This window comes from Macrotis lagotis, chromosome 4 (assembly GCF_037893015.1).
Source record: "Macrotis lagotis isolate mMagLag1 chromosome 4, bilby.v1.9.chrom.fasta, whole genome shotgun sequence".
Taxonomy (NCBI): Eukaryota; Metazoa; Chordata; class Mammalia; order Peramelemorphia; family Peramelidae; genus Macrotis; species Macrotis lagotis.
Window position 1 is genome coordinate 78,990,962 of NC_133661.1, and position 25,983 is coordinate 79,016,944.

The window sequence follows — 25,983 nt, forward strand, 5'->3', positions numbered from 1 at the left end:
CTAGAAGGTACTTTACATTTTCTTCAGTTTTTTTCAGTCTTTTTATTTTGTTTGATGGAATCTTGTTGTCTAGTAAATTCATTAGTTTTTAACTATTCAATTCTAATTTTTAGGATTTTATATTCTTCAATTATCTTCTGTGTTTCCTTTTCCAGTTGGTTATTTTTACTTTTTAAAATATATATTAAAATTAACATAAAATTAATATATTAATATAAAATTTAATATATCTCTAAAATTTTTATTTATTTAAGGCAATAGAGTTAAGTGACTTTCCCAAGGTCACACAGCTAAGCAATTATTAAGTGTCTGAAGCCGTATTTTTACTTTTAATGGAATTTGGTCAACTTGTCACAATTTTCCTGCATGACTTTGATTTCTTTTTTCCATTTTTCTTCTTCCTCTCTTCTTTGGTTTTTAAATTCTTTTTTAAGCTCTTCAATGAGCTTTTGTATTTGAATCCAATTTGTAGACTGTTTTGATACTTCTCCTGTGAGTTATTTTTCACTGCTTTCTTCTTCAGATATGGCATTGCTGTCATCTTTATCTGTGAAGTAATTTTCTATAGTGAGTGCTCTTTTAGCTTTTTTGTTCATTTTTGTTGTTGTAGTTCTGCTCCTGGGGTATATGGAGTATAGATCCAAGCTTTTATTTTGCTGGGGCTAGGGTCTGATCCCTAGCTTGTCATTGGCCAAAATGTTGCCAATGCAGTCTAGGCTTTGCCTTTGCAGAGGTTTGTTTCCTCCTTTATGACCAGGTTCTGACTTAACAGAAAATTGTTCCCAACCTAGTTCTGTCTTTTACCCCATACTCTCAGAGTTCAGACTTTGTTTGGGGTTGGGATACCTCCCTGCTGGCTTGCTATCTAGTTGTCAGGACCTCTGTTATTATTAAACTGTTGGGACCTGGATGGCACTGTGACTAAAAGCCTCCTGCTGGCTTTCCCAGCTGTCCCCACTCTGCTGCCTCCTGGACTTTACTTCCCCTTTGCCCCCAAAGAGACATGATATCTCCAGTTGAAAACTTCTTTGAATCTTCTCTTTTTTCCGGGTGGATGTCAGAGTAGAGGCTTCATTTAGCTTTGGTAGGGAAGGGCTCCAAGAGCAGGTGGACTTCATGCCACTATCCTGACTCCATCCCGGAAGTCCTCTGATCTTCACTTTAGTTATGGCCAAGCTTAAGTCTTCATTTTCCCTAGTGCTGTAATAATATTCTCTGTCTTTCTCAAGGAAGTATTATGATACCCTGGGAAGAGCATGAGATTTTGGTTCAGAAAAATCCGGATTTGAAACTTGGCTCTGGTTACCATGTGATCTTAGGCAAATCACTTTGTTTTGGTGGCCTTTTATCTGTAAAAAGAAGTGTGTGTGTGTGTGTGTGTGTGTGTGTGTGTGTGTGTGTGAACTAGATGACCTCTAAAAATCCCCTCCAGTCCTAAATCCTATATGCTCCCTTAATAAATGACACTGGGTGACTACTCATTGAATATATTGTAAAGAAGTTTCTTTTGGGGGTATAAATTAGTTCAGCTGACTTCTAGGCTTCCTTCCTAATCTGAGGTCAATGATTGCATTAGAGACCTCAGGATTGTCACCAATCCAGTTGCAGAGATAAGTCAGTATCTATTGTAGACATGCCAAAATGAACTGAGAGTGGGTCCAGAGGATTTCACCTATTTTACAACAGGAGGGACATTTCATTTTGGAGTGTAAAAAAGAACAGGAGCCATATGAAGAGGTTCGAGATAGATTGTGTGCTGGGGAAGGAACAAAACAAGGATAGTTAATACTGTTCATTTGTATAGATCTCAAAAAGATACTTTCACATTATATCACCTGACCTTTACAACTATGCTTGAGGCAGATAATATAATTTCCATTTTAGAGACAGCTAGATGGAAAAGTAGAAGAATACTTGTACTTAGATTCAGAAGACTTGAGTTCAAATCCTGACTCAGATACAAGCTATATAAGCCTGGGCAAGTAATTTAATGTCTTTCTGTCTCAGTTTCCTCAATTATAGAATGGAGCTAATCATAAGATCTATCTACCAGGATTGTTGTGAGAACAAAATATATTTGTAAAGTACTTTGCAAGCATTAAAATACTACACAAATGCTAACACTGGATATTATTTTACATGCAGAAAAGAGTTCAGAGAAGTTGAAGTACTTACTTGAACTTACAGTATGGATGAGGACAGATTTGGAACTATAACCTGAGTCCTCAGTCTCCAAAACCCAAGAAACTTGCAGTACTTCTAGTCTAGAACCTTATGTCATCAACTTGGGAAACAGTACCTGTGGTGTTGCAGACTGGTGACCATTCTTCTTTTCTGTTTTAATTTTCATTTTTCTTTCTTATTTTCCAACTACAAGTAATGGTAGTTTTCAATAATCATTTTTTTTACTTTTTTTCCCCTCCCTGCCTCCCTCCCCAATAGAAAGCAGTGTAAAATAGATTCTATATCTAAAATTATGCTAAACATAGCTCCATATTATTCATGTTGTGAAAGAAGAATCACAATTAAATATAAGAGAAAATACTAGAGAGAAAAAAACAACATAATTCATAAGTCAACTTTTTTTTTAAATGGAAGATAGGGGCAGCTAGGTGGTGCAGTGAATAGAGCACTGGCCCTGGAGTCAGGAGTACCTGAGTTCAAATCTGGCCTCAGACACTTAATAATTACATAGCTGTGTAGCCTTGGGCAAGCCACTTAACCCCATTTGCCCTGCAAAAAAAAAACTTTAAAAAATGGAAGATAGTAAACTTTGGTCTACCCCTAAACTCCAGTCTCTTCTCAGCATATGAATGGTATTCTTCATCATAAGTCTTTTAGTATTATCTTTGATTATCATACTGCAGAAATGAACAAGTCCATCATAGATGATCATTACCTCATGTTGCTGTTATTATGTATAATGTTCTTCTCTGCTCACTTTACTCAGCATCAGTTCATGCAAGTCTTTTCATGCTATTCTGAAGTCCCATCCCTCATGATTTCTTATAGAACAATAGTGTTCTATCACCTTCATATACCATAATTTGTTCAACCATTTCCCAATTAATGGATATCCTCTCAATTTCCAATTCTTTGCCACTTTGAAAAGAGTTACTATAAATATTCTTGTACATTGGGGCTTTTTACCCTTTTTGTGATCCCTTTGGAATACAGACCTAGTAGTAGTAGTAGTAGTAGTAGTAGTAGTAGTAGTAGTAGTAGTAGTAGTAATAGTACTAAAGCAAAGGGGAAGCATAGTTTTATTGCCTTTTGGGCATAATTCCAAATTGTTCTCCAGAAGGTAGTGTCACTGGCAATCATTCTTTCTGGGGCTACTGAAGACCTGAAAGAGGAAGCCTTTGTTATTATCAAATGAAAAAAAGGCATTGCCACCTCATTTGCCATGGCACCCTAAGGACCAAAGGAACTTTCCATATGAGTGAGAAAACCTGACTTTACTGAAGAAAAGTTACCTCTTCTCCTAGTTTACCTCCTCTTTTGAGATACACATATATATGCATGTATATCCATGTGTATTTATACTTTGGCATAGTGCATATACACATATCCAAGGAGAAGGGGGCAGGGGTGGAAAGGAGAGGATGAATTATTTGCAGAGGAGAACTTACCAGTTGCTGAAAACTTTAGCCTTCTGGGACTCTTCCAATCTGGTCAGTATAGAGTTCCCAGAAATATGAGAATGATCCTTGGCTTCAGAGGGATTAAGCTGCTGCAGAGACCCCTCTAAGAATTGGTTTTGATAGTCTAAGGAGACAATTGAATGAACCTTGGACTCCAAAATCTTAGGTAGCTCTCTAAGCAAAGTCCCTCACAGAGAGCTATCCAAGGTACTGGATATTTTCTCTCTGAAACTTGTTCTCTGAGCCTAAACTGCTTGCTGCCATTACCTGTTCTGAATCAAGTCCTCCTAATTTCATTTACTTTGAATATAGCTGACTGCCTGAATCTATGTCCTACCTATTTTTACTAACTCATAAATCAGATGTCTGCTTGAACTCGGCTTTGGTTTAACTTTTCCACCCTGACCTGTGTCAAGCCTGGCTTCAATTACTTACTTCAATTACTCTTGCTCCTGCTCCAGACAGGAAGTCCAATTTTCCTGTTCCTGATAGTAAGGAATGGTCAAGGACTGTAATGACTTTATTAGAGAATATATAGGACTTTGGAGGGAATTATGATCCCTTGAGCTCAGGCACTAGAGAAGGTGGAACCAGGGCCTGTTGGTGGGCCTACTTCTCAAAATATTCATTGTTTTTATAATATATTTTGGTGGTTTCCTGGTGATGGTTAATAGTCTATGGACTTGAGAAAAAAAACAATGAAATCTTTGAATATGTGAAAATCATTGCACAAAAGCTTTGAAAATCCTAACCCTTTTGCCCACCCTCTCATATGAGATTAAAATTACCTAAAAAATTATACATCAGACATTCATTTTCTAATGTAGCATATTTTTTCTTTCTTAAAAATTTAAAGGTGATGCCTTAGATGTAACCAGCTCAGTCATGATGATGATGATGATAAAATAAAATTATTATGGAGTTATTTGCCCATATCTCGAATTCTTATAGAGTTCACTATATTTTTCAGTTGATATTTATAATACATTTATAATATGTATTTATAATACATTCATTGAGTCTGCATGGGTTACTAGGTGAAAATCATCAGAATCAAGAGTATTTGAGTTCAAATTTTACTTATGTTAGAGAATGACTGTGTGGCCTAGAACAAGTCTCTTGCTCTCCTAGGGTCCCTGAGAAGTTTCTTAAATTTATAATTTATTGACAAGTTGACAGGGAAATTTTCCATGCTGGGAATTCCCTACAGTAAAGAAATCAAATGACTGAGGGAGTGTTTATTTGTTTTAGAAAAAAACCAAACCACATACATATAACTTCAACTTTTAACTTAGACTAAAAGACCTTTGATAGCACAAAACATCTCTCATATCTCTTTATATCCTCTGAAGAGCCTAGAAATTTAACTCATTTCTCTGAGATTTAAGACCTTTACAACCAATCTCCAGTCTAACTTTCCAATCTTAGCAATTGCTCCTCCCTTTGACATGCTCTACACTTCAATGTAAAATGAACAGTTTTCCCAATTTTTCACTTTTCTCTTTCTCCCATGCAGTAATATGCTCACATCATTCTCTACCCCTGCAATGAACATCCATCACTCCATTTCTACCTGCAGTCATTCCATCAAGATCCAACTCTGCCACTCTATAAAGGTCTTTCTGATTCCCCCTAAAATTATTTACTCACTCCTCAAATTTCTTATAGGATAGAGTTTTCCATTGTAGTCATCACTACCTTCCTTATATTGCATTATTTATGTACCTATGAGGTCACCTCAATTCCTTTCAGGAATTGCTTTGTCTCCCCCCACCCCCAAGTGCAGAGTGACTTGCATATAGTAGGTACTTGAGAAATATTTGTTGAATTGTGTGGTAGATGCACAGAAAATATTTATTGACTGAATGATAACTTTATAATATACTTTTTGGCTTAACTTTGATGTGTCTAGGGTATATAAACTCAATGTCACAAGATTCAAATTAATAAAACACCAAGTGTTTTGTTTGCCAAAACTAAAATCTAAAAAGTTGGTTGACTGAATACGCAAACAAAATCTTCTCTGTTCCTTGCCAAGAAGTGAATACTCTTTTCTTACCTGGAAGGATTTCTTTTCTTTTTTGGGGGGAGGGGGTTCCTTTGTTGAATTGAATTTATTTCTGTAGAAAAATCAGACTTTATCCAGTAACATCCTGAAGAGCTGGGGGACTTTGGACAGTTTATTCTGAGTACAGTCTAGTGAAGGTAAGAAATATTTTGTTTCTTCTTCTTTTCACATTACATGATATAAGTATATTTTTCTTTCTTTTGTTGAAAGATTGTATTTATTTTGAATTTTACAGTTTTTCCCCCTAATCTTGCTTCCCTCCTGCCTACCCCCACAGAAGGCAATTTGCTAGTTTTCAGGGTATGCATTAATCTAAGCTGAGAGAGAAATAATATCCTTAAGGAAGAAACATAAAGTACTGACAAGTTGCCAGTAGAAGAAATTTTCCATGCTGGGAATTCCCTACAGTAATGAAATCAAATGACTGATGGAGTGTTACTTTATTTGTTTTAGGAAAAAAACCAAACCACATACATATAACCTTATCTTTTAACTTAGACTAAAAGACCTTTGATAGCACGAACCACCTCTCATATCTCTTTGTATCCTCTGAAAAGCCTAGAAATTTAATTCATTTCTCTGAGATATAGCAGAATTACATAATAAGATAACTTTTTTTTAATTAAAGGTAATAGTCTTTGGTCTTTGTTCAAACTTCACAATTCTTTCTCAGGATACAGATGGCATTCTCCATCTCAAATACCCCAAATTTATGCCTGATTGTTGCCCTGTTGGTATGAGCAAGTCCATTAAGGTTGATCATCACTCCCATGTTGCTGGTAGGGTGTACAATGTTTTTCTGGTTCTGCTCATCTCACTCAGCATCAGTTAGTGCAAATCCTTCCACCGACCTGGAAGGATTTCACTAAGATACAGAAGCAAGAGTTATGTTAGGGGTGGCTAGGTGGTACAGTGGTAGAGCACCAGCCCTGGAGTCAGGAGTACCTGGGTTCAAATCCAGCCTCAGACACTTAATAATTACCTAGCTTTGTGGCCTTGAGCAAGCCACTTAACCCCATTGCCTTGCAAAAATCTAAAAAAAAAGAGTTATATTAGACTGACTTTTCTATGTGGCAAAGTTGAGAAATATTTTTGGTATGAGAGTATGCATAAAAATTGGTTATTTGATAAATATTCTTAGTACAAAAGTCTATTTTCTAAGAGTTTGTCCACTATTGATCATGTCTTGGAAAAATAAATATGGAAAAAATAACTTTAAGATGTAATAGTAAAACTGTGAAGAAATTAATTTCTTTTGCTTGGAGTTTAATATTATAACTATATACAAATAAAGGTTTAAGCAATCAAGCTGTTGTAGTAATTTAAAGAGTTTGGTCCCTTTAAAAAGTCTACTTGCTGAGTCACTCAAGAAATAGGATGTTAAAAGGAACCAGTGGAGACAGACCTAATGATACTATGTGTCCTCTACTGAAGGCAAAGAAAAACCACAGAAAGTGGGGATTGTCACTGTTTGCTCCTGATGAAAAGTTTTAGAGTAGCCTGTTCCAAAGAAAAGTTGTTTCAGAAGAACCCAGAGGGTCCAAGGACTCTGAGAAACAAGAAGGAAGATCAAGTGGATTCCAGGAGTCATAATCTGAATTACATAGTGAGTAGCCAAAAAAAGTTTATATATGTGTGTGTGTGTGTGTGTGTGTGTGTGTGTGTGTGTATGTGTGTATATGTGTGTGTGTGTTTGTGTGTGTGTATTTGCCTGATGCTCGAATACTGAGGTTTCGATTGCAAATAAGTTTAGAAAGAAAAAAACCAAAATTTAGTTTTTAAAGTTTAGAGTATTGTATTCTTTCTGTTCTGGTTGGTTGTGTTTGATTTAATTTATTTGTGTTCACTAAATGGTCCCTTTATTACTAATTTTTTTTTTTAGAAAAATTCTTTTAAAACACACAAACGCTTGTCTCGGCATTTCCCAAGGGGAGTTGAGTGGGCTAATGGCATTCTTAGTTTTCCCAACCTAAACATCTGTGCCTGCTATGCCATGCAAACAAATAGTATTCAATTCCACTGAGACATTAGTGAGAGGAAATACAGCAGGAGGAACTACATAGACTCTTGGGGACTTGCCCCATCCTTCAAACAGTGATGGGAGTGTCATAATAACCTTGGAGGAGAACATTTTCCTAGCTAAGGAAGTGTTTCAAAAGCCAAAGCAGAAAAAAAAAAGTATTGTGCAATTTGAATGGCCTTACAAAGATAATTCATTAATTATCAACATTATTCTCAATAAATACCAAGGAAATTGCTGATAAATCCTAAAGGTATGATTTTCCAGTTCTTCCACTTAATTCTCTCATATTGTTTCTGTCTCTCCACCTTAGAGTGTCTAAATACTCTGTTGCTGAGGGAAGTTTGAGAGTAGATGGAACTGGATTCTCAGTAAGTGAATATTTTTTAAAAAAATAACTTAAATTGATATTTTTTTTTACCACCTACATTTCCAAATTGATCCCTCTTCCCTTCCAGAGAACCATCTCTTCTATCAAAAAATAAATTCAGTAAACTAACCAATATATATACATATATATATGAAAAATACAACTTTGTTCCTTTAAGTAGACCAATTGAGAAACAGAAATCTCAGAAATCTCAGAATTATTTCATAGATTTATTTCATAGATTTAGTTTCAAGTATTTGAAAGAAGACTGGTCTTTCTAAATCACTAAAAATCTACCTTTTTTCTATTGATTATTCTAATTATATATAGTTATTTGTGTGTTATCTTCTCCATTAGATTGTGAACTTCTCAAAAGCAAGGAATATCTTTTGCCTTTCACTCAGCAAAATGCCCACCTGGAACATAGTAGGTTATTAATAAATGTTTATTTGCTCTTTTTTTGCAAGGTAATGAGGTTAAATGACTCACCCAAAGTCACACAGCTAAGTGTCTGAGGTTAAATTGGAACTCATGTTCTCCCAACTCCAGGACTCATGCCACTTAGCTGCCGCTTAATAAATGTTTATTGGCTAAATGATTGATTGACCCCAGGGAGCATAACTGGGAAGGAATGTTGAAAGTTACTGAAAGACAGGTCTTAATTTAACGAAAAGGAAATCACTCAAATGATTGGAGTTGCCCTATAAGAAATGGAATGACTTCTCTCAGTAATTAGTGGGCTCCTTATTAAGGGACTTTATGTATGCATTTGCCAGGGAGAGACACAGGAGAATAAAATGAAACCATTCTCCCAAAAAGTACAAAATGATGTTCTTAACTTTGATAACTAGATTTGGACCCTTTCCTACTCAGCCAATAGAATAGATTCTTGGTCAGGTACAACTAGAAAAGATGGAGTTTGCTCCCTTCTAAAGCTAAGATTTTTTTTTTTATGAACTAATTTTCCTCTGTGCATCAAGGTATATGAACTTTGGTTTACATAAAGATGATGAGGATAATAAGCAACAGCAATATAATTATACAGCACTTTATGTTTTGCAAAACATTTTATACAACTTTGTGCAAACAAACAAATTTGAGAGAGTTAAAAATGCTGATCATTTGGGACAACTAGGTGGCACGGTGGATAGAGCACCAGCCCTGGAGTCAGGGGTACCTGGGTTCAAATCCGGCCTCAGACACTTAATAATTACCTAGCTGTGTGGCCTTGGGCAAGCCACTTAACCCCGTTTGCCTTGCAAAAATCTAAAAAAAAGTGCTGATCATTGAAGTGGCCAATCATGATTTCAAGATGAAGCATGTTACCTACCCTTAACAGAAAGGTGTTGAACTCAGGTTTAGATTAGTACATATATTTTTTAACATGGTCAGTTCAGGAGTTAGTTTTTAGACTATGCAAATTTGCCACCAAAGTTTTGCTGTTTTTTTTCTTCTTTTAATGAGGCAGGAAGAAGTAGGAAGAAAAGAAAACTGACTTTTGTTCATTGAAAAAAATAAAATTTATCAGAGAAGCAGTCATTAATAGTACTGGTAGATGTAGGTATATTAGGCTGAATGTAAATGGTTTATTGAATTCTGACTCAGTGGATAATATAACCAATGTCATGGTATAGGTGAGGGGAGGGGGAGGAGAATTATGGTGATTACTAGGGATATTTAAGATCTATTACTAGTGTTGGTAGATATAATCAGATTGAATGACCATTGCACCTTTAGGTTAGATTATTCACAAAATAAATACAAGGCTTAGGTAACCTTCTAAGGTATGGGAAGGATGCTACTGCCTTATTGGAGATTCACAAAAAGAAACTTCCTTATTCATATTAATAATTAACAAGACCTGGAGGAAGCAAATGGGTCTACACAACCTCTTTCTGAGTTTTTGGCAGCTCATAGAAACATTGGTGCCACCCATGTGTAGTAAGGAATAGTCCTTATTACAGCAGTATAATAAATGCTAAATCTATGATTGGTCTTTCGGAGACAGATTTTGGATCAAAGGACATTTTTTCCTTAAGACTTCATTTCAGCACCCTATTGTGTATATAAGAACACAAACACAATATGTTGTTAGTCAAAATTAATTGTAAATCTTTAGGAACTCCAGGTAATTGTCAGAAACTGAAACTGGTGGTTCTAGGGCAATTTAAAATTGCTGAAGATGTGGCATAAAGCACAAAGAATAAAATGGAAGTTTATGTAGTAGACAAAATCAAAGGGAGAATAAGAAATTTCAGATCATTAGGCTATGACAAAGGGAAAAAAACCTATTGATCTCTTGATCTATTTGTCTCTGCATCTTTGTGACCTATAGATAGTTTCAGGCCTTGAGCCCAAGCTGAATTCATAAAGTCTCAATGAGACTCCTGGATCTAACCTGAATAGGTTAGTGTATAAATAATAAATGTAGTATCATACTTCCACCAGGACAAAAAAAAATCACTAAGAGGCAGGTACAAATAAGGGGTACTTTGTCTCTATTCCCCCTAAAATCATTAGGGTCAGGTATTTTTCAGGTTCCTGAAGGACAGTTTTGTCACTAAAAAGGTATAGTAGTGAAGGATCCAAACCTACTGAATTATAAACTATATATAAACTATAAACTATTTATATTTTTAATTGCAGAAGGCATGCCAGAACCCTTCAATTTACATGGGCTCTAACTAGCAAAAATAAAACTTGATTCTGAAAGGAAAGTGTCTTTATCCTAAAAAAGTGAGGGTCAACTTAGCCAATCATTGGTCAGTATTCTTACACAATATGAAAAATTTAGGGGGCAGCTAGGTGGCACAGTGGATAGAGCACCAGCCCTGGAGACAGGAAGACCTGAGTTCAAATCCAGCCTTAGACACTTAATTACCTAGCTTGTGTGATCTTCCTCAGACACTTAATAATTAACCTAGCTTGTGTGACCTTGGGCAAGTCACTTAATCCCATTGCCTTAAATAAATAAATTGTTTTTAAAAATATAATAAATTTATCTAGTGTCTTTAGGGAGATGATTGGTGTGAATTTCTTTTATTATTGTTGTTCAGGTATCATTTAAGTTAGAACCATTGTTTTTCTACACTTTTTGATGCTTGAAAAAAGAAAAATAATATCCTTATTCATTTCTCACTGTTCATTTTAGTGAGTTTAGGAGTAAAGAACAAATTCATCTAAAAGAGATTGAATTCTGGTTTGTATTAGGCAACACTATAGCCAAAGTAGATGTAGTATCTCAGCTCTTTTACTATCAAATATTTTAGAAATGAAATCTTATAGATGACTGAAGGTCTTCTTTGAATACAAGTCTTCCTGTATAATACTGAGGAATGTGGAAACCATGATCCTAATAGGTCTGACCTTGTTCACTTATAAATTATGAATCATCTCTGACTTTTTGTTTCATTCCCACCTTTCTGTGTTGAATTAGTTTGGAGGATCTTGTCAGATTTTGGCAGGCTTTCATTCAGGTGGTATTGTGGATAGTGTGTGGAGCATGTAGTCAGGAAAACTTGAGTTCAAATCTTATCTCAGATACTTACCATATACTCTAGATAAATCACTCAGCCTAAATTTCCTTTTTGGTAAAATGAAGATTATAAGAGTACCTACCACACAGGATTGCTATGATGATTAGTTGGCATAATAAATATAGCAGCACTTTGCAAACTTTAAAGTTCTGGAAAATTTCTAGCTGTCATTGGTAGCTACTCTTACATGTGTATCCTTTGCTACAGTGCTGCTGTGTAAGCTATAATTTTTTTACATAATTATACTTATGTTAATTATAAACACTGCAAAGTAAGATGATTAAGTAATTCATGAAATGGTATTTCTTGTAACTGTTGGGCGCAAATTGAAACCAACTCTGTTAACTCCTTTATTTTCCTCTCCACATAGAAATCAATGAAAATGAGTTTTTATCAAGTTGTATAAGACATTAGATTTTTTAAAAATTCTGGTTTTTAAGAAACTTAAATCTATGAAAGATCCTTTCATGCAATTTTTACTTCCTCATATCTTGTGGTTTGATTTACAGTGATAAGCCATTTCAGAATTAGTTGATTGCCACTGCTCAAATATCTTTCTACCTGGGAAGTTTATACTATTTTGCAACTGTCTTTGAAATCCCAGGTCATCTCATTATCTCAATAAAGCAACTAAGTACATAATTTGGATCAAACTTCGAATCAAAATCTTATTTAGTATTCATTAAATACTAGACCAAGGGAGGAATGCTGAAGCTGTAACTTTTCTGCAAAAACTGAAAATCCATAGATCTAGGTAAATCTATAATTATGGACTTGGGAGCTTCATGGTGATACATCAAATACTAGCAACGTACTTAAAATTTCTCTTAATAAAAGGCATCAAATACTAATTTAAAAAAAGATGAAAACATGAACAAATCTTCCAATACAGTCTAATCATATATTCATGCATTTGTGTAATATATTAATAGCTTGTATTGTTAAAAATTCTATAAGCATGGGGGCAGCTAGGTGGCGCAGTGGATAAAGCACCAGCCCTGGAGTCAGGAGTACCTGGGTTCAAATCTAGTCTCAGACACTTAATAATTACCTAGCTGTGTGGCCTTGGGCAAGCCACTTAACCCCATTGCCTTACAAAAACCTAAAAAAAATCTATAAACACTTAGAAGAAAATAATTTAAAAGTTCCAGAAATATAAAGAGCAATTAAATATCAATTCGATGATTTTTGAACAAATGATCTGAAAACATCATAACATTCATTTTGCTTTTATCACAGTCTTTGATTGTGTTCTAAACTCATCATTTAATCATTTATTAAAACTATATAACTTAGATCCAAACTTAGTGATAATGCTAGAGTACATGATAATTATATGGAAAACTATTCTCTATTTTCAAATATTCCATCAACTCAATAATGTAAAAGATTAGGTGATATAAACTGCAACATCTTTCAGTGAGATGGCTTAAGTCAATTGTTATTCTGCCTAGCCATAAGCCTATTATCATCATTTAGAAGTGAATATGACTTTCAAGTCAAATAAAGATTAGACAAAGCTAGATGACACTAAGTTATATGTCTTAATGGAAAAGCACAGCTTTTGTTTAAATTCATGCAAACTTTCTCCCACAATATCAAAATATAATTTGGATATAATAAACATAAAATCCTTAATTTACATTAAGGAAGAACAGAAGATAAAGTCTTTGAACTTGAATTCACAATCAAATAGGACCAAGAAAATAGTTACAAATCCCTTGGTCTTCTCTGCACAAGACATATAGAGGATAAAGACAAGTAAAAAGTTGAGACTGTATGCTAAGGAATCTATTGGCATACTGAAGTAGAAGGTGAAGGGAAAATATACAGTTAGAACAATGCACAGTTTTGTGATAGTGTTCTTAATATACTTTTGGCATTGTGAAATAGACAACAACAGATTAGGAAATGACCAAATAAAAACTTGTATAACATTAATGAAACACAGGACTCATTACCAAAGGCTGATATAGGACAATTAACTTTCTCATCAAAAAGAAGACTCACATTTTCAGAATACACACTAAATAAGTCAGAACCTATAGAGAAACTCTTAGAACCAATCATCCTCATTTCACAAAGCAATGTTAAAGACAAGTATATAACATGGATTGATTGAAAATAAACAAAAGTGGTTTGGGGAGCAGCTAGGTGGTTCAGTGGATAGAACACCATCCCTGGAGTCAGGAGTACCTGAGTTCAAATCCGGCCTCAAACATTTAATAATTACCTAGCTGTGTGGCCTTGGGCAAGCCACTTAACCACATTGTCTTGCCCCCCCCCCAAAAAAAGTGGTTTCTCTGGATAGTGCCTATGAAATAGCTAAACTCCAAAAATCAAAAGATACTCAATAGTCAACATTCATAAACTCACCAATAATAAACTGACAAAGATATGTCAATGTAATGTCTAAAATATGTAGATTTGTTTACAGAAACTCTATGGTCTATCAATAGAATCAAGTCATTGGCATCTAAAATCAGTGAAAGATTATCACTCAGGAGCCCAGACTTATTGATCCTTTTAGATTATACAGTAAAATTATAGAAATTTTGTGACAGATTACTTCAGATGGTAAAATTTTAGCATCTATTGTATGCCTACAAAGACATGACCAAAGATCTAGATTTATAATCCTTTATAAATGAATAGACCATAAATCCTTATATAACAAACCCCAAATATCTTTGATAATCAGCAAATAAAATGAACTGAAACCTAGAGAATCAATATAGAAAGAACTATTACCTATAACTATATAGACAATATAGATTCAAAAAAATTTAAGAATTTTTAAAATTTTAAAATTATTTTAAAATTTTTTGACTTCCATATTCTCTTCCTACATCCTATCCCCTACCCACTGAGGAGGCAAGAAATACAATATCAACTGGGCATGAAAAATTATGCAAAACATATTTCCATATTAACCATTTTGCAAAAAAAAAAAGCAAAAAATTTAAAGAAAGTGAAAAAAGGATGCCTCAGTTTGCATTGAGAGTTCATCAGATCTCTCTGAAGGTGAATAACATGAATCATTTGGAATTGTCTTGGATCGTTGTCCTGATAAGTAGCTAAGTCTTTCACATTTGATCATTATAATATTGCTGTTTCTGTGTTCTATGTGTACTATATTCTCCTGGTTTTGCTCACTTCACTCTATATCTGTTCATATGTGTCTTCCCAAGTTTTCCTAAAACTATCCTGCTAGTCATTTTTTTATTGCACAATAGTATTCCATCACAATCATATACCACAACTCTTTCAGCCATTCCCAAATGTTTAGGCATCCTCTTGTGTGGGATAAAAATCCACTTAAAAAACTATAGAGACTCCTCTGAGCAAAATAGAAAGTTTATTTTGGCTTTTCTCGAGAAAAGGGCACACTCCAAGTCTCACAAAGGTAGTGAAGATCAAGGAGCTGCTCCAAGGTGACAGTCAAACAAGATTATATGGCCTAGTGTGATTCCCCCACTCCCTAGCCCCCTGTCTTCCAACATGATTGGTTAAGGTTTTCAGAGTTACAATCTTTTTTTTTAGGTTTTTGCAAGGCAAATGGGGTTAAGTGGCTTACCCAAGGCCACACAGCTAGGTAATTATGAAGTGCCTGAGACCAGATTTGAACCCAGGTACTCCTGACTCCAGGCCTGGTGCTTTTTCCACTGCGCCACCTAGCCACCCCATAGAGTTACAATCTTTACGTGAAAAATTAGTAACAAAAAGAAGAATAAAATGCTTTCACAGAACATTACCTCACCATTCGGATGGTGATTTCTAATGACCTTCTGTTTTCTATCTAAATGAATTAATGCCTGAGTATGCAAGGTCTTCTTAGTACTTATCATCAAATAAGAGAAGGCAGTCTACTGTTCTCCCAGTCTATCACGAAATAGGTGGCTAGCTAAGAATGCAAGGTCTCTTCTCTAGAAATATTCTACTATTTCCCTCCCTAACAGAATTGGGAGGGTGGCTGACTGAGAATGCAAAGCCTCTCTCCCTCTTTCTTCTAAGAATAGTCTAAGAGTAATAGTCTGTCTTTGTTTTAATGATTTTTAACCCTGAGAGGACTACATTAGGAAGATTAACTCTTAAGAGGGAATATTCCACTCTATCCCTCCTCTTTTTTTCTAAATATATATATATATGTGTGTGTGTGTGTGTATGTGTGTGTGTGTGTGTGTGTGTATATATACATATATATACATATATATATATATACATATATATTTTGGCATCTGAAATCCTTGCACACTGTCCTTGATGTCCTCTCAGTTTCTCTTCTCTCTCTTCCTGTCCACTTGGGACCCATCTTCTCCTTGGAACCCTGACCAAACAACCCATACATCATAGACACAATGGAGGAAGATGAACTTGTCCTGTTCCTCTCTCTTTTCCCCAGGAGTCATTCAATATCTTTCTGTATTTGCAGAGTCCATTCTAATCTCCAATTTGGATGACTTGTTGAGATCTCCTCTTCTGGTAAAGGAACTTCTTAACACAACATCTTATCAGACGATTCATATTTTCATCATTAGACCATAAAATTCTAAAGTTATTAAAATTCACATTTCACATTGATATTCATACTTTACTTTAACAAAAATACAACTTCCATAATTGTTTACTTCACAAGTGAATACGTTGAAAATTATCAAGTTAACTTGAGCTTATACCATTTATATTAGATGACCATCTTTGTACAAAGAGTGTCCAGCAAGTGACATACAAATAGCCTTAATCTCTTGCTCTTCATTAAAATAATAACTCAACTATCCTTAACTAAAATAAATTCTTTCTTCCCAAAATGTTTCTTAACTAAACTTATAGGTGATTATTCTGATATACTCAACTGACTTACATTCCCTTCGCAAAGTAGTACTTGAAACTGCTACTGCACAGAAATGTATCTTGAGATTATATAACCTTCTTTATTCTTCTTACCTAAATATCCTTTTCCTAGCACAAAATAAAATACAAAAAAATAATCTTAATTCTTCTCAAAACATATAACTAACAGAAAAGGTTAAAACCACATGCTGATATATCTAGCTATTAAATTCCACTTGACCTAAAATTTCTATAGTGATTTACTATAAAGATCTGGGACAGCAAAGGAAAATTCCTTTATAGATATAATTTTGAGTGTCAGTTTCCAGACAGAGGTCATGTGGATAGTCAAATGCCTTAAGTCAAATCTTAGATTTATCTGGTAAGACATTATTCAAATGTCACATTTGGGGAAGTCAAGTCAAAAGGGTCCAACCTCAGGTTGCACTGAAAAGTTGCCCTTTTGGCTTTTTCTCCCCAATACACCTGTGTAGTGTCCAAACCTCCTTCAGGCTTCCCAACTTCAAGAGAGCATTGACTCAACAGCACTTCCTTTACTGATCATACCTGATGTCAGACACAAAATAAAAGTCAATTAAAAGTCCCATGATCTAAAATAGTAATTCCATCTAATTAGATCTCCAAGTGAATCCACTTCACAAAGACTAAATGCTAATTCTAATCTGGATTGAGAGGGTCATAATCAATCAGTCCCTTTCCCTACACATATATCACCTATATCTACTCTGAGTGTCCCTGTAATAAAGTGACTTTCTAAACATTCAAAAGGTAGTCAAGTTCCCCCAGAATCTAGAATATTCCTTGACACACACACAAAAAAAACTTCTTCACAAATATGTTTCATAATTCAACTAGAAGGTCTATCCTCCTGGTGGCACTAACTTCTAATCTGCAGACCCACATCCCTTTGTCTGAAATCGTATCTATTTTATTGCAGGACAAAGATGGTATATTAGAGGCCTCTTGGCTAGCCTGCTATATTACAATAAATAAACACCTCCTTTGGCTAGGAGATTATTCTAAGAACTCTCACATAACAATTAGCCAGAGACTGTCACAAAAAAATCACAAATTATTATCATTATTTTCTTTCCCATGTTGCTTAGGTGCTTTTTACTTCAAAGCAAAGAACTACAATTTCAAGATTATAAATGAAATACATACATATATATATATATATATTTATATACACACATTACCACAAAAATTCATATATAGATATACATATATATAATTGTCAAGTTCTTATGCAAACAATTCTCTATGATAAACCTGTTTAATTATTAGCCATGTTTGAAACAAAAATTATTACTTTTCAGAATTCATTCAACCCATTAGAATATCTCTAAATTTAACAAAACAGTAACAAGTGAAACACATTAAGAGCTAAATTTCACAAAACAATCTTTCCATTATTCCATTTATACCTGGACCTACAGTTCTAGAGCAAGGTCTGACACATCATTTAAAAATTTCGGGTCTTTGATAACTTCCCTCATTATTCCTACAAAGCAATCAATCATTAATTCCAGGTTTGACCATGAAATAGTTTATATTTCCAAAAGTAGATCACATGTTTGATAACACTCTTCAACATCTTATTCATTGGTAAGTCATCTAATTAGGATTACATAGTTTTTAATTTCCTAATCATTTTCCAAAGCCCCTCACATTTATACAACATTATTGGAAAGGGTATCTTGCAGTTACACTAGCCTTCTGAATCTGCATTTAACACGGGGAAAAAAATATGCGATTTTTCTTCTTTCAAATTTAAACATTAAATCCTTACTCTGGGGGCGGCTAGGTGGCGTAGTGGATAAAGCATCGGCCTTGCAGTCAGGAGTACCTGGGTTCAAATCCGGTCTCAGACACTTAGTAATTACCTAGCTGTGTGGCCTTGGGCAAGCCACTTAACCCCATTTGCCTTGCAAAAAAAAAAAAAAAACTAAAAAAAAATCCTTAATCTGCATGAAACATAAAGTTTTCATGCCATGCTGACATCTCATTCTCTTAACGCAAAACAAAACAACAGGTTTTCTTAAAGTTAACCCTATAATTCAGTATCGTTTACACACAAACCTCTTCTAAATTTGTGCTTTATAAGCTTATTTATCTCTTCTATACTTCTATTTTCAAATATACTTCTATTTTCAAAACAAAGAAAATAAGACTCTCCATGAATTTTAGCCTTATACATATGATAATTTCAAAAGCCCAATGTATACTTTTTACCCCATGCTAGTGTTACATTTACATATATAATTTCTTCTTCTTAAATGACAGACCTCAATTTATTCATCGTTCATTATTGTAACACAATTTTAAATTCTCAAAAAAAGTTGTTTAAAATCTGTTCTTATACCAAGTTTACTAATTCTTTACTACATATTTCAATTTCATGTATTTTCCCTTTACTCCTTAGAATTTTGCAACACAGAAAAATTCTTAAGACCAGTTTTTGCTAAAAATCCATTTTTATGATTACAAAATTTTCTTTATACTTCTCAAATTTCCAAAGTCATATTCAAAATAACCTTAAATCATTTTCTTTTTCAAAGCCAAAAAAAGTTGCAAATTCTTTATCAGTTCAATCCTAACTTCTCAATGCTCTAACTTTTTAAGAGTTTTCTATCCTTACTGACCAAAATTTCTTAATATTAAGATATTTTATATTCTGGGAATTAGAGATTCCCCTTGATTTGAGATATTAAACTAATGTGTATTAATTCTGTACTTTTACTATTTATCATTATTTACTCACCCCAGTTTTTTGCCAGATACATGAACTATACCCCAAACATATTTTGAATCAGTGCTTCCTGATTCTCCTTGTTTAGTAATTCTAAAGCTTGATTAAGATAACTCACAGTCTATCCTGACTGTCAGCTTCCACCAAGGCCATTCTGTCCCTATCTATTACAGTATTTCCATTAATTCTTTTTCCTCCTATGACTCTGGAGGAGCCATAAAACATTAAAATTAAAAAAAAAACCTTAATTGAATTTGAAATCACCTCCCAAAGCCCCCAAAATCCCCCAAATCAATCTTTTTACTTATACAATATCAAACCTGCTCAAATCTTCTGTCTACATACTTTACCAGTTTCCATACTTAACAAATGATTCAAAAACCCCAACTGTCTCTATGATTCTCTCCCCAGTACTTTCAGAACCTCTTACGTTTTCCCTTAATATTCTGTTCCACTATTCTTTTTCATTAATTCTTTTTTGACCATAGTTAATACTGTTCTGAACTGGCTATATAAACCACAGACATAATTTCACTTTCCAGAAAACATTTTCCATTCAAAGGGTTTATATTTAACACTTCTTGATTTTAGCTGGTAAAACTTTTGAGAAGGCAAATTACTTTTAAAAAAAAATCTCATAACCTAATTGAAATATCACTGGCACCCTTCTTCAGATAGAATAAACCCCATAACTTTTCTCATAAGGAGACAGGTTCAAAATCTTTCTTGGGGGCTTGTTTGTTCTTAGGTTTCCCCCCTTATTCCATTACTCTCTGTAATAACTAACACTACCAGAATCTATACTAATAAACTCCTGAAACTATAATGTTGCCATATCATTCTGGTAAAAGATTAACTATTTAGCTTCCCTTTTCTGGGATTTACTTCCCCAAAACCTTTTTCAAATTAAAATAACATTTCCTTCTATGATTTCTTTATTTAATGTATAGTAATTTTCATTGTCTCTTTCCTGTCTCTTTAACTTCAAAATAAGGTCCCTTTTAATACTTATTTTACTAAATCTTCATGAAACAATTCTCTCTATTACTAATTAGTCCCTTTTTCTGAATAAATTTCCTTTTTACTCCCGTTTCTCTCCCAAGGTTGAGAAATAACAAAACAAAACAAAACAAAACAAAACAAAAAACAAAAAAAAGACCAGGCAAGCATCCCCAAGAAAAGCAGCAGGGAGGGGGAGGAGGGAGAGGAGGAGAAAGCATTCTTGCAGCACAGAATCATAGTGAAAAGGGGGAAGAGAAAAAGTCAACAGCATTTTATCATTTTCTGCTCTTTTCCCTGATATTTTAGTTCCTTATTCCAATTACTAAACTGAAGTCCCAAGGGACTATCTACCAGCACTTCAGGGAGAGATTGCAATAATTTACTGCAGCTGCTGTGCTTTGAATTTGACCCTCCCATTTTTACAGCCTAATGCTGTCTCTTGGAATTTCTCCTAGGAAGATTTATTTATTTACTTTGTTTAAAGTAAAGGCTCTCAGCCTGCACTTCCAGACCTTTCTACTTTCACCCTACAGACTCTAACCCAGGGGCTCCCAGAATCTCTCCCAGCGGATTGCCTGACAATTCTACAGACTCTAACTGTGTGAACTAGCCCTTCCAACTAGAACTGCATGGGCTCAGCAATTTAATTGCATGGGAGTATTTCCTCCTCCATCCTTTTTTCTGCACCAAATTAATGGCCTAGGACTTTACAACACCGAGGCTCGTGTACACAAGCTTAGGGACCCATAGCACCACTCCTGGGTCTTCCCCTGTGCCATCTCCTTGTAGTCCTGCCTCCAGAGGTCTTCTGGCTTTCAGTTTTGCTCAAACTAAGTTTCTCACCAGGTTCTTTCCCTCACTCCTCAAGGGATCTACCTGGGCACTAAATCACAAACTGCTGATAACATCCCAGCATGGAATCTGCTTGTGCTTATGCCCAAGAGAATCTCAGGGAGGGGTTTAAGATTCCTGGCCAATGCGCCGTAAACTGTATGGGACAAAAATCCACTTAAAAAAAAATATCGAGGCTCCTCTGAGCAAAATAGAAAGTTTATTTTGACTTTTCTCGAGAAAAGGGCACACTCCAAGTCTCACAAGGGTAGTGAAGATGAAGGAGCTGCCCAGAGGTGAAAGTCAAGCAAGATTATATGGCCTAGAGGGATCCCCCCCAGCCCCCTCTCCCAACCTGATTGGTTAAGGTTTTCAGAGTTACAATCTTTATGTGAAAAATCTACCCAGTAACAAAGAGAATACAATGCTTTCATAGAGCATTACCTCACCATCCAGATGGTGAGGGTATCAGAAGATTTCTAATGACCTTCTGTTGTCTATCTAAATGAATTAATGCCTAAGTATGCAAGGTCTTCTTAGTACTTATCATCAAATAAGAGAAGGCAGTCTACTGTTCTCCCAGTCTATCACAAAATAGGTGGCTAGCTAAGAATGCAAGGTCTCTTCTCTAGAAATATTCTACTATTTCCCTCCCTAACAGAATTGGGAGGGTGGCTGACTGGGAACGCAAGGCCTCTCTCCTTCTTCTAAGAATAGTCTAAGAGTAATAATCTGTCTTAGTTTTAATGATTTTTAACCCTGAGAGGACTTCACTAGGAAGATTAACTCTTTTTTTTTAGGTTTTTTGCTAGGCAAATGGGGTTAAGTGACTTGCCCAAGGCCACACAGCTAGGTAATTATTAAGTGTCTGAGAGCGGATTTGAACCCAGGTACTCCTGACTCCAGGGCCAGTGCTTAATCCACTGTACCATCTAGCCACCCCTGAAGTTTAACTCTTAAGAGGGAATATTCCACTCATTCTCAACTTCCAATTCTTTTCCACCACAAATAGAGTTGCTATAAATATTTTTGTACATATAGGTCCTTTTTTCATTTTCTTTAGTCCCTTAAGGATTTAGACCTACTGATATTACTAGGTCAAAGGGTATGTACAGTTTTATATTCCTTTGGGCATAGTTCCAGATTTCTCTCCAGAATGGCTGGACCAATCCTTCACCAACCGTATACCTGTTTTTCCATATTCCCTCTAATATTTGTCATTTTACTTTTCTGTCATGTTAGTCAATCAATAGATTTGAAGTGGTACCTCAGGTTGTAAGCCAAGGAGTTGCCAAAGAGCATTCTCTGACTTATTATCTGACTTGAGAACTCTCAAATCATCACCTGCAGCTATTGCTGTCTCCAAGGCCCAAAGTTGATATTGCTACCATGTGGGATCCAGGCCAGTTTCCATCCCAGTGTCAAAGATTTCTCCTTCCAATGCCCTCAGTTGTCTTTAGATGGAAAAATGTTACATCCCAACATTTAATTGACTCTGCTCCAAAAATAATGGGACATTATTTTAAAATTATTTTAAGGGAAATATTGTGAGATCTTGGCTATAGTGTTTCCTCTACTCTGCCATCTTAATTCTACTCCTAGAAGCCAAGAACACTTCAATAGCCATAGCAATGCCTAATTCTAAATCTCTAAATTCCCTTGAAAGGGGAAAAACCTTTCAAATATATAGAAACCTAGAGAAAGAAATGGGAATTTTGTGGAAATAGAACAAGACATATATCATCCCTTAAATTTTGTCTGCAACTTGTATTGCCTGAAAAAGACTGCAGTAAATCTATGGTCATGAGCTAATATTCCAATATATTCCTTTATTAATTAAAAGCAATAATTTTATTCACCTGTTTAGTGGAATTCCTACGACTTTGTAGGAATATATTTCTAATCCACAATTACCATTGCCTTTGTGAATATGAAAATGAAGAGAAGTGATGTTATTGGAACTAGCTACTAGGCAATATATCCTTTTTAATCATTTTTTTTAAAAAAAGATTTTATTTCTTTTGAGTTTTACAATTTTCCCCTAATCTTAATTCCCTCCCCCCAGCCCCAACAGAAGGCAATTTGTCAGTCTTTACATTGTTTCCATGGTAAATTGATCCAAATTGAGTGTGATGAGAGAGAAATCATATCCTTAAGGAAGAAACATAAAGTATAAGAGAGAGCAAGATCAGACAATAAGATATCAGGGTTTTTTTCCTAAATTTAAGGTAATAGTCCTTGGTCTTTGTTCAAACTCCACAGTTGTTTTTCTGCTTACAGATGGTATTCTCCATTGCAGACAGCCCCAAACTGTCCCTGATTGCCCCCATGTTGCTGTTAGAGTGTACAGTGTTTTCTGGTTCTGCTCATCTCACTCAGCACCAGCTCTATCCTTTTCAATCTTAAATTAGTTGAGTAAAGTTGCTTTCATCACAATTTATGATCCTTGAGGGTTGCCCTTAGTTAGGTTTGGTCCAGAATGTACATGAATTGCAAATAGCAACTTGTCCTAATACCATGTGTTGAGAAGAACTATATGATATTAGCATCTGACATTTTCATAATGCTAATCCACACAGACTGAAATGATCCCTCCCCATCAGGAAGGCATGAGATTTCCTAAAGAAGGAATACACAATGTGTGTTTCCATTGGTTTTTAGTTCAGGTATATACACATATATCTAATATGTATATGTCTATAAGTGCAAGTATGTGTGGAGATAGAGACAGAGAGTCAGAGAGAGACAGAGAGAGAGAGAGAGAGAGAGACAGATAGATAGACAGACAGACAGAAACAGAGAGAGGAGAGAGACACAGAGACACAGAGAGAGAGAGAGAGAGAGAGAGAGAGAGAGAGAGAGAGAGAGAGAGAGAGAGGAGAAGAGACACCAGAAGAAAACTCCTTATCAATTTATTTTTGCTGCCATTAGGTGTCAGTGTTTTATTTCTGAAAATAATTTTGCTTTTAGAATCTAAAGACATCTTTTTTCTTCCTCTTTTTAGTTAAAAAAAATTGTTCTTGAAAAATAGAGACCCTGGGTTTTTTGTTTGTTTGTTTGTTTTTAAATTTCCCTCTCACTTTCCCCTTGACTTTTTATTTTATTTTTTTTTTTTTGGCAATGAATTTCTCTTTTTCATTTCTTTGGATTTTAAATTAACCTGGTCTTCAATCACAACTGTGCTACTTACTATGCAAATAATTCAGAACAGGCTATCCCACCCATCCCAATCTTGACCTTGGACTAGATGATATCCAAGGTCCAGACGCTGCATCCTGATAGAGTGGTTCATATGGGTTTGGAGTCAGGAAGATCTAAGTTTAAATCCTTCCTTTTTCTATTTTCTAACTAAGTAATCATAAACAAGTCACTTCACTTCTCTGAGACTCTTTCCTCATCTACGTGATGGAGATTACAATATCTATTTCACAATATTGTTGTAAGGCTCAAATAAAATGTGTGTTTTGTCACTGATATTTTGGTATCATTGGCAGACAGAATATGAAGGGGAAAAAGAAGAAGAAAAGTTGAAGAAAATGTGTTATGTTTAAAAATGGACTTTGGTGCCACCCTGTGGCACTGATGACCTAAGCTTCTTGATCATGCTGTAGCCAGATGCCAGCAGGGTGCTGACTGACCCAAGTGTATGAACTCTATGGCACTGGCTATTATGAAATGGACATTAAAAGGAAACCATGGCTGAACTGGCATCTAGAAGTTATTTTAAACTTGGATAATCCAGGGGAAGATCAAGGGGAACAGAAGGCTCTCTCCCCTCCTGGCCCGGTTAGGTTTACTCTATCAGGAATGAAGTTATTTAGTGATCTAAGAGTAAAATAAACTCCCTAGGGGTTGAAAATTCCATACATACACCTGGCTTGCCTATCCCCAACATAGCAACATGAATATAGTAATGTATAAGGGAAAATAATGGACCAAGGGCCAGAGGACTTGTTTCCCTACCCTGTGTTTTCACTTGTGGGACTTTGGAAAAGTCCTCCCAGCCTCAGTTTCATTTTCTAGGTGATATCTACAGAATTGTGAAGAAAGCACATTGAAAACTCAAAAACACCACATAAATATTAGCTATTATATTCTCCATGAAATATTTTCTGGTTCCTACTTCACTGTACCCCAATTGTTCCAATAACAATTACCTAGACCCACCATATTTCAAAAAATATTTTGTTTTGTATCCCTCTGACATACTTAACTGGAATTTGCAAGACACGATACAGAAAAAAATCACATTTAAATGAGATTTTCCTAACTCTTAAAAAGTATAATTACTATAAAACGAACTCTTCAGAAATCAAACCAGTGAATAAAGATTTCCTAAGCACCTACTATCTTAAGTGCCTGCTACTGCACAAGATGGAACTGAAACAGTGTCTGTAATTCAGAGAGCTTAAATCTGGTAGACATCCTTCTATTTAACTGTAATTTCTGTTATGTCTCTTGGTCTCCTTTACATTGATGGAGTCACTGGATAATTAGCAGGCTCTTTCTGAGTTATACTCAGATTTAATAAGGGAAAGATAGGTGATTAGATGGCATTTGGAAAATCAATTTCCATGTTACTTTTAATGATCTCAAGTGGCACACATAAACAAACTCATCTTTTTCAGCACCAATATTATGCTGGTGATGTTACATAATTTGTATTCTTGATTATAATGTTTAAGGCATCAAATGTACAAATGAACTTAAGGACAATGAATAAATGATAACTGTAAGAAGGCTACAACAGATTAGTATTATGACTACTAGGTGGGAAATGGCCTGTCTTAAAGATATCATGTCTGATAACATTTTTGATAAGAAAAAGAGGTGAGATAATCATGGAAGAAGGATGGGGGATGAAAGGTGGATGGCCCAAGTGTTACTTAAGTTATTCATAACATATTTA

At 35.0% G+C, this 25,983-nt stretch overlaps 2 protein-coding genes across 3 annotated transcripts in view; one reads left to right on the plus strand and one right to left on the minus strand.

The window, feature by feature from the left end:
- Positions 1-25,983, minus strand: part of DNTT (DNA nucleotidylexotransferase) — a 114,371-nt gene that overhangs the window by 51,458 nt on the left and 36,930 nt on the right. The gene's annotated exons all lie outside the window — the stretch shown is intronic.
- Positions 7,114-25,983, plus strand: part of BLNK (B cell linker) — a 175,327-nt gene continuing 156,457 nt past the window's right edge. Inside the window, exon 1 of one of the 2 annotated variants that reach the window (XM_074233256.1) lies at positions 7,114-7,318. Coding sequence is in view for 1 of the 2 variants with exons in the window: in XM_074233255.1 (XP_074089356.1) it covers positions 8,087-8,103 (17 nt within the window). In the remaining variant the exon portion in view is untranslated. Of the gene's footprint in view, positions 7,319-7,954; positions 8,104-25,983 lie in introns of those variants that run through there. The other variant, XM_074233255.1, reaches the window with a different exon arrangement.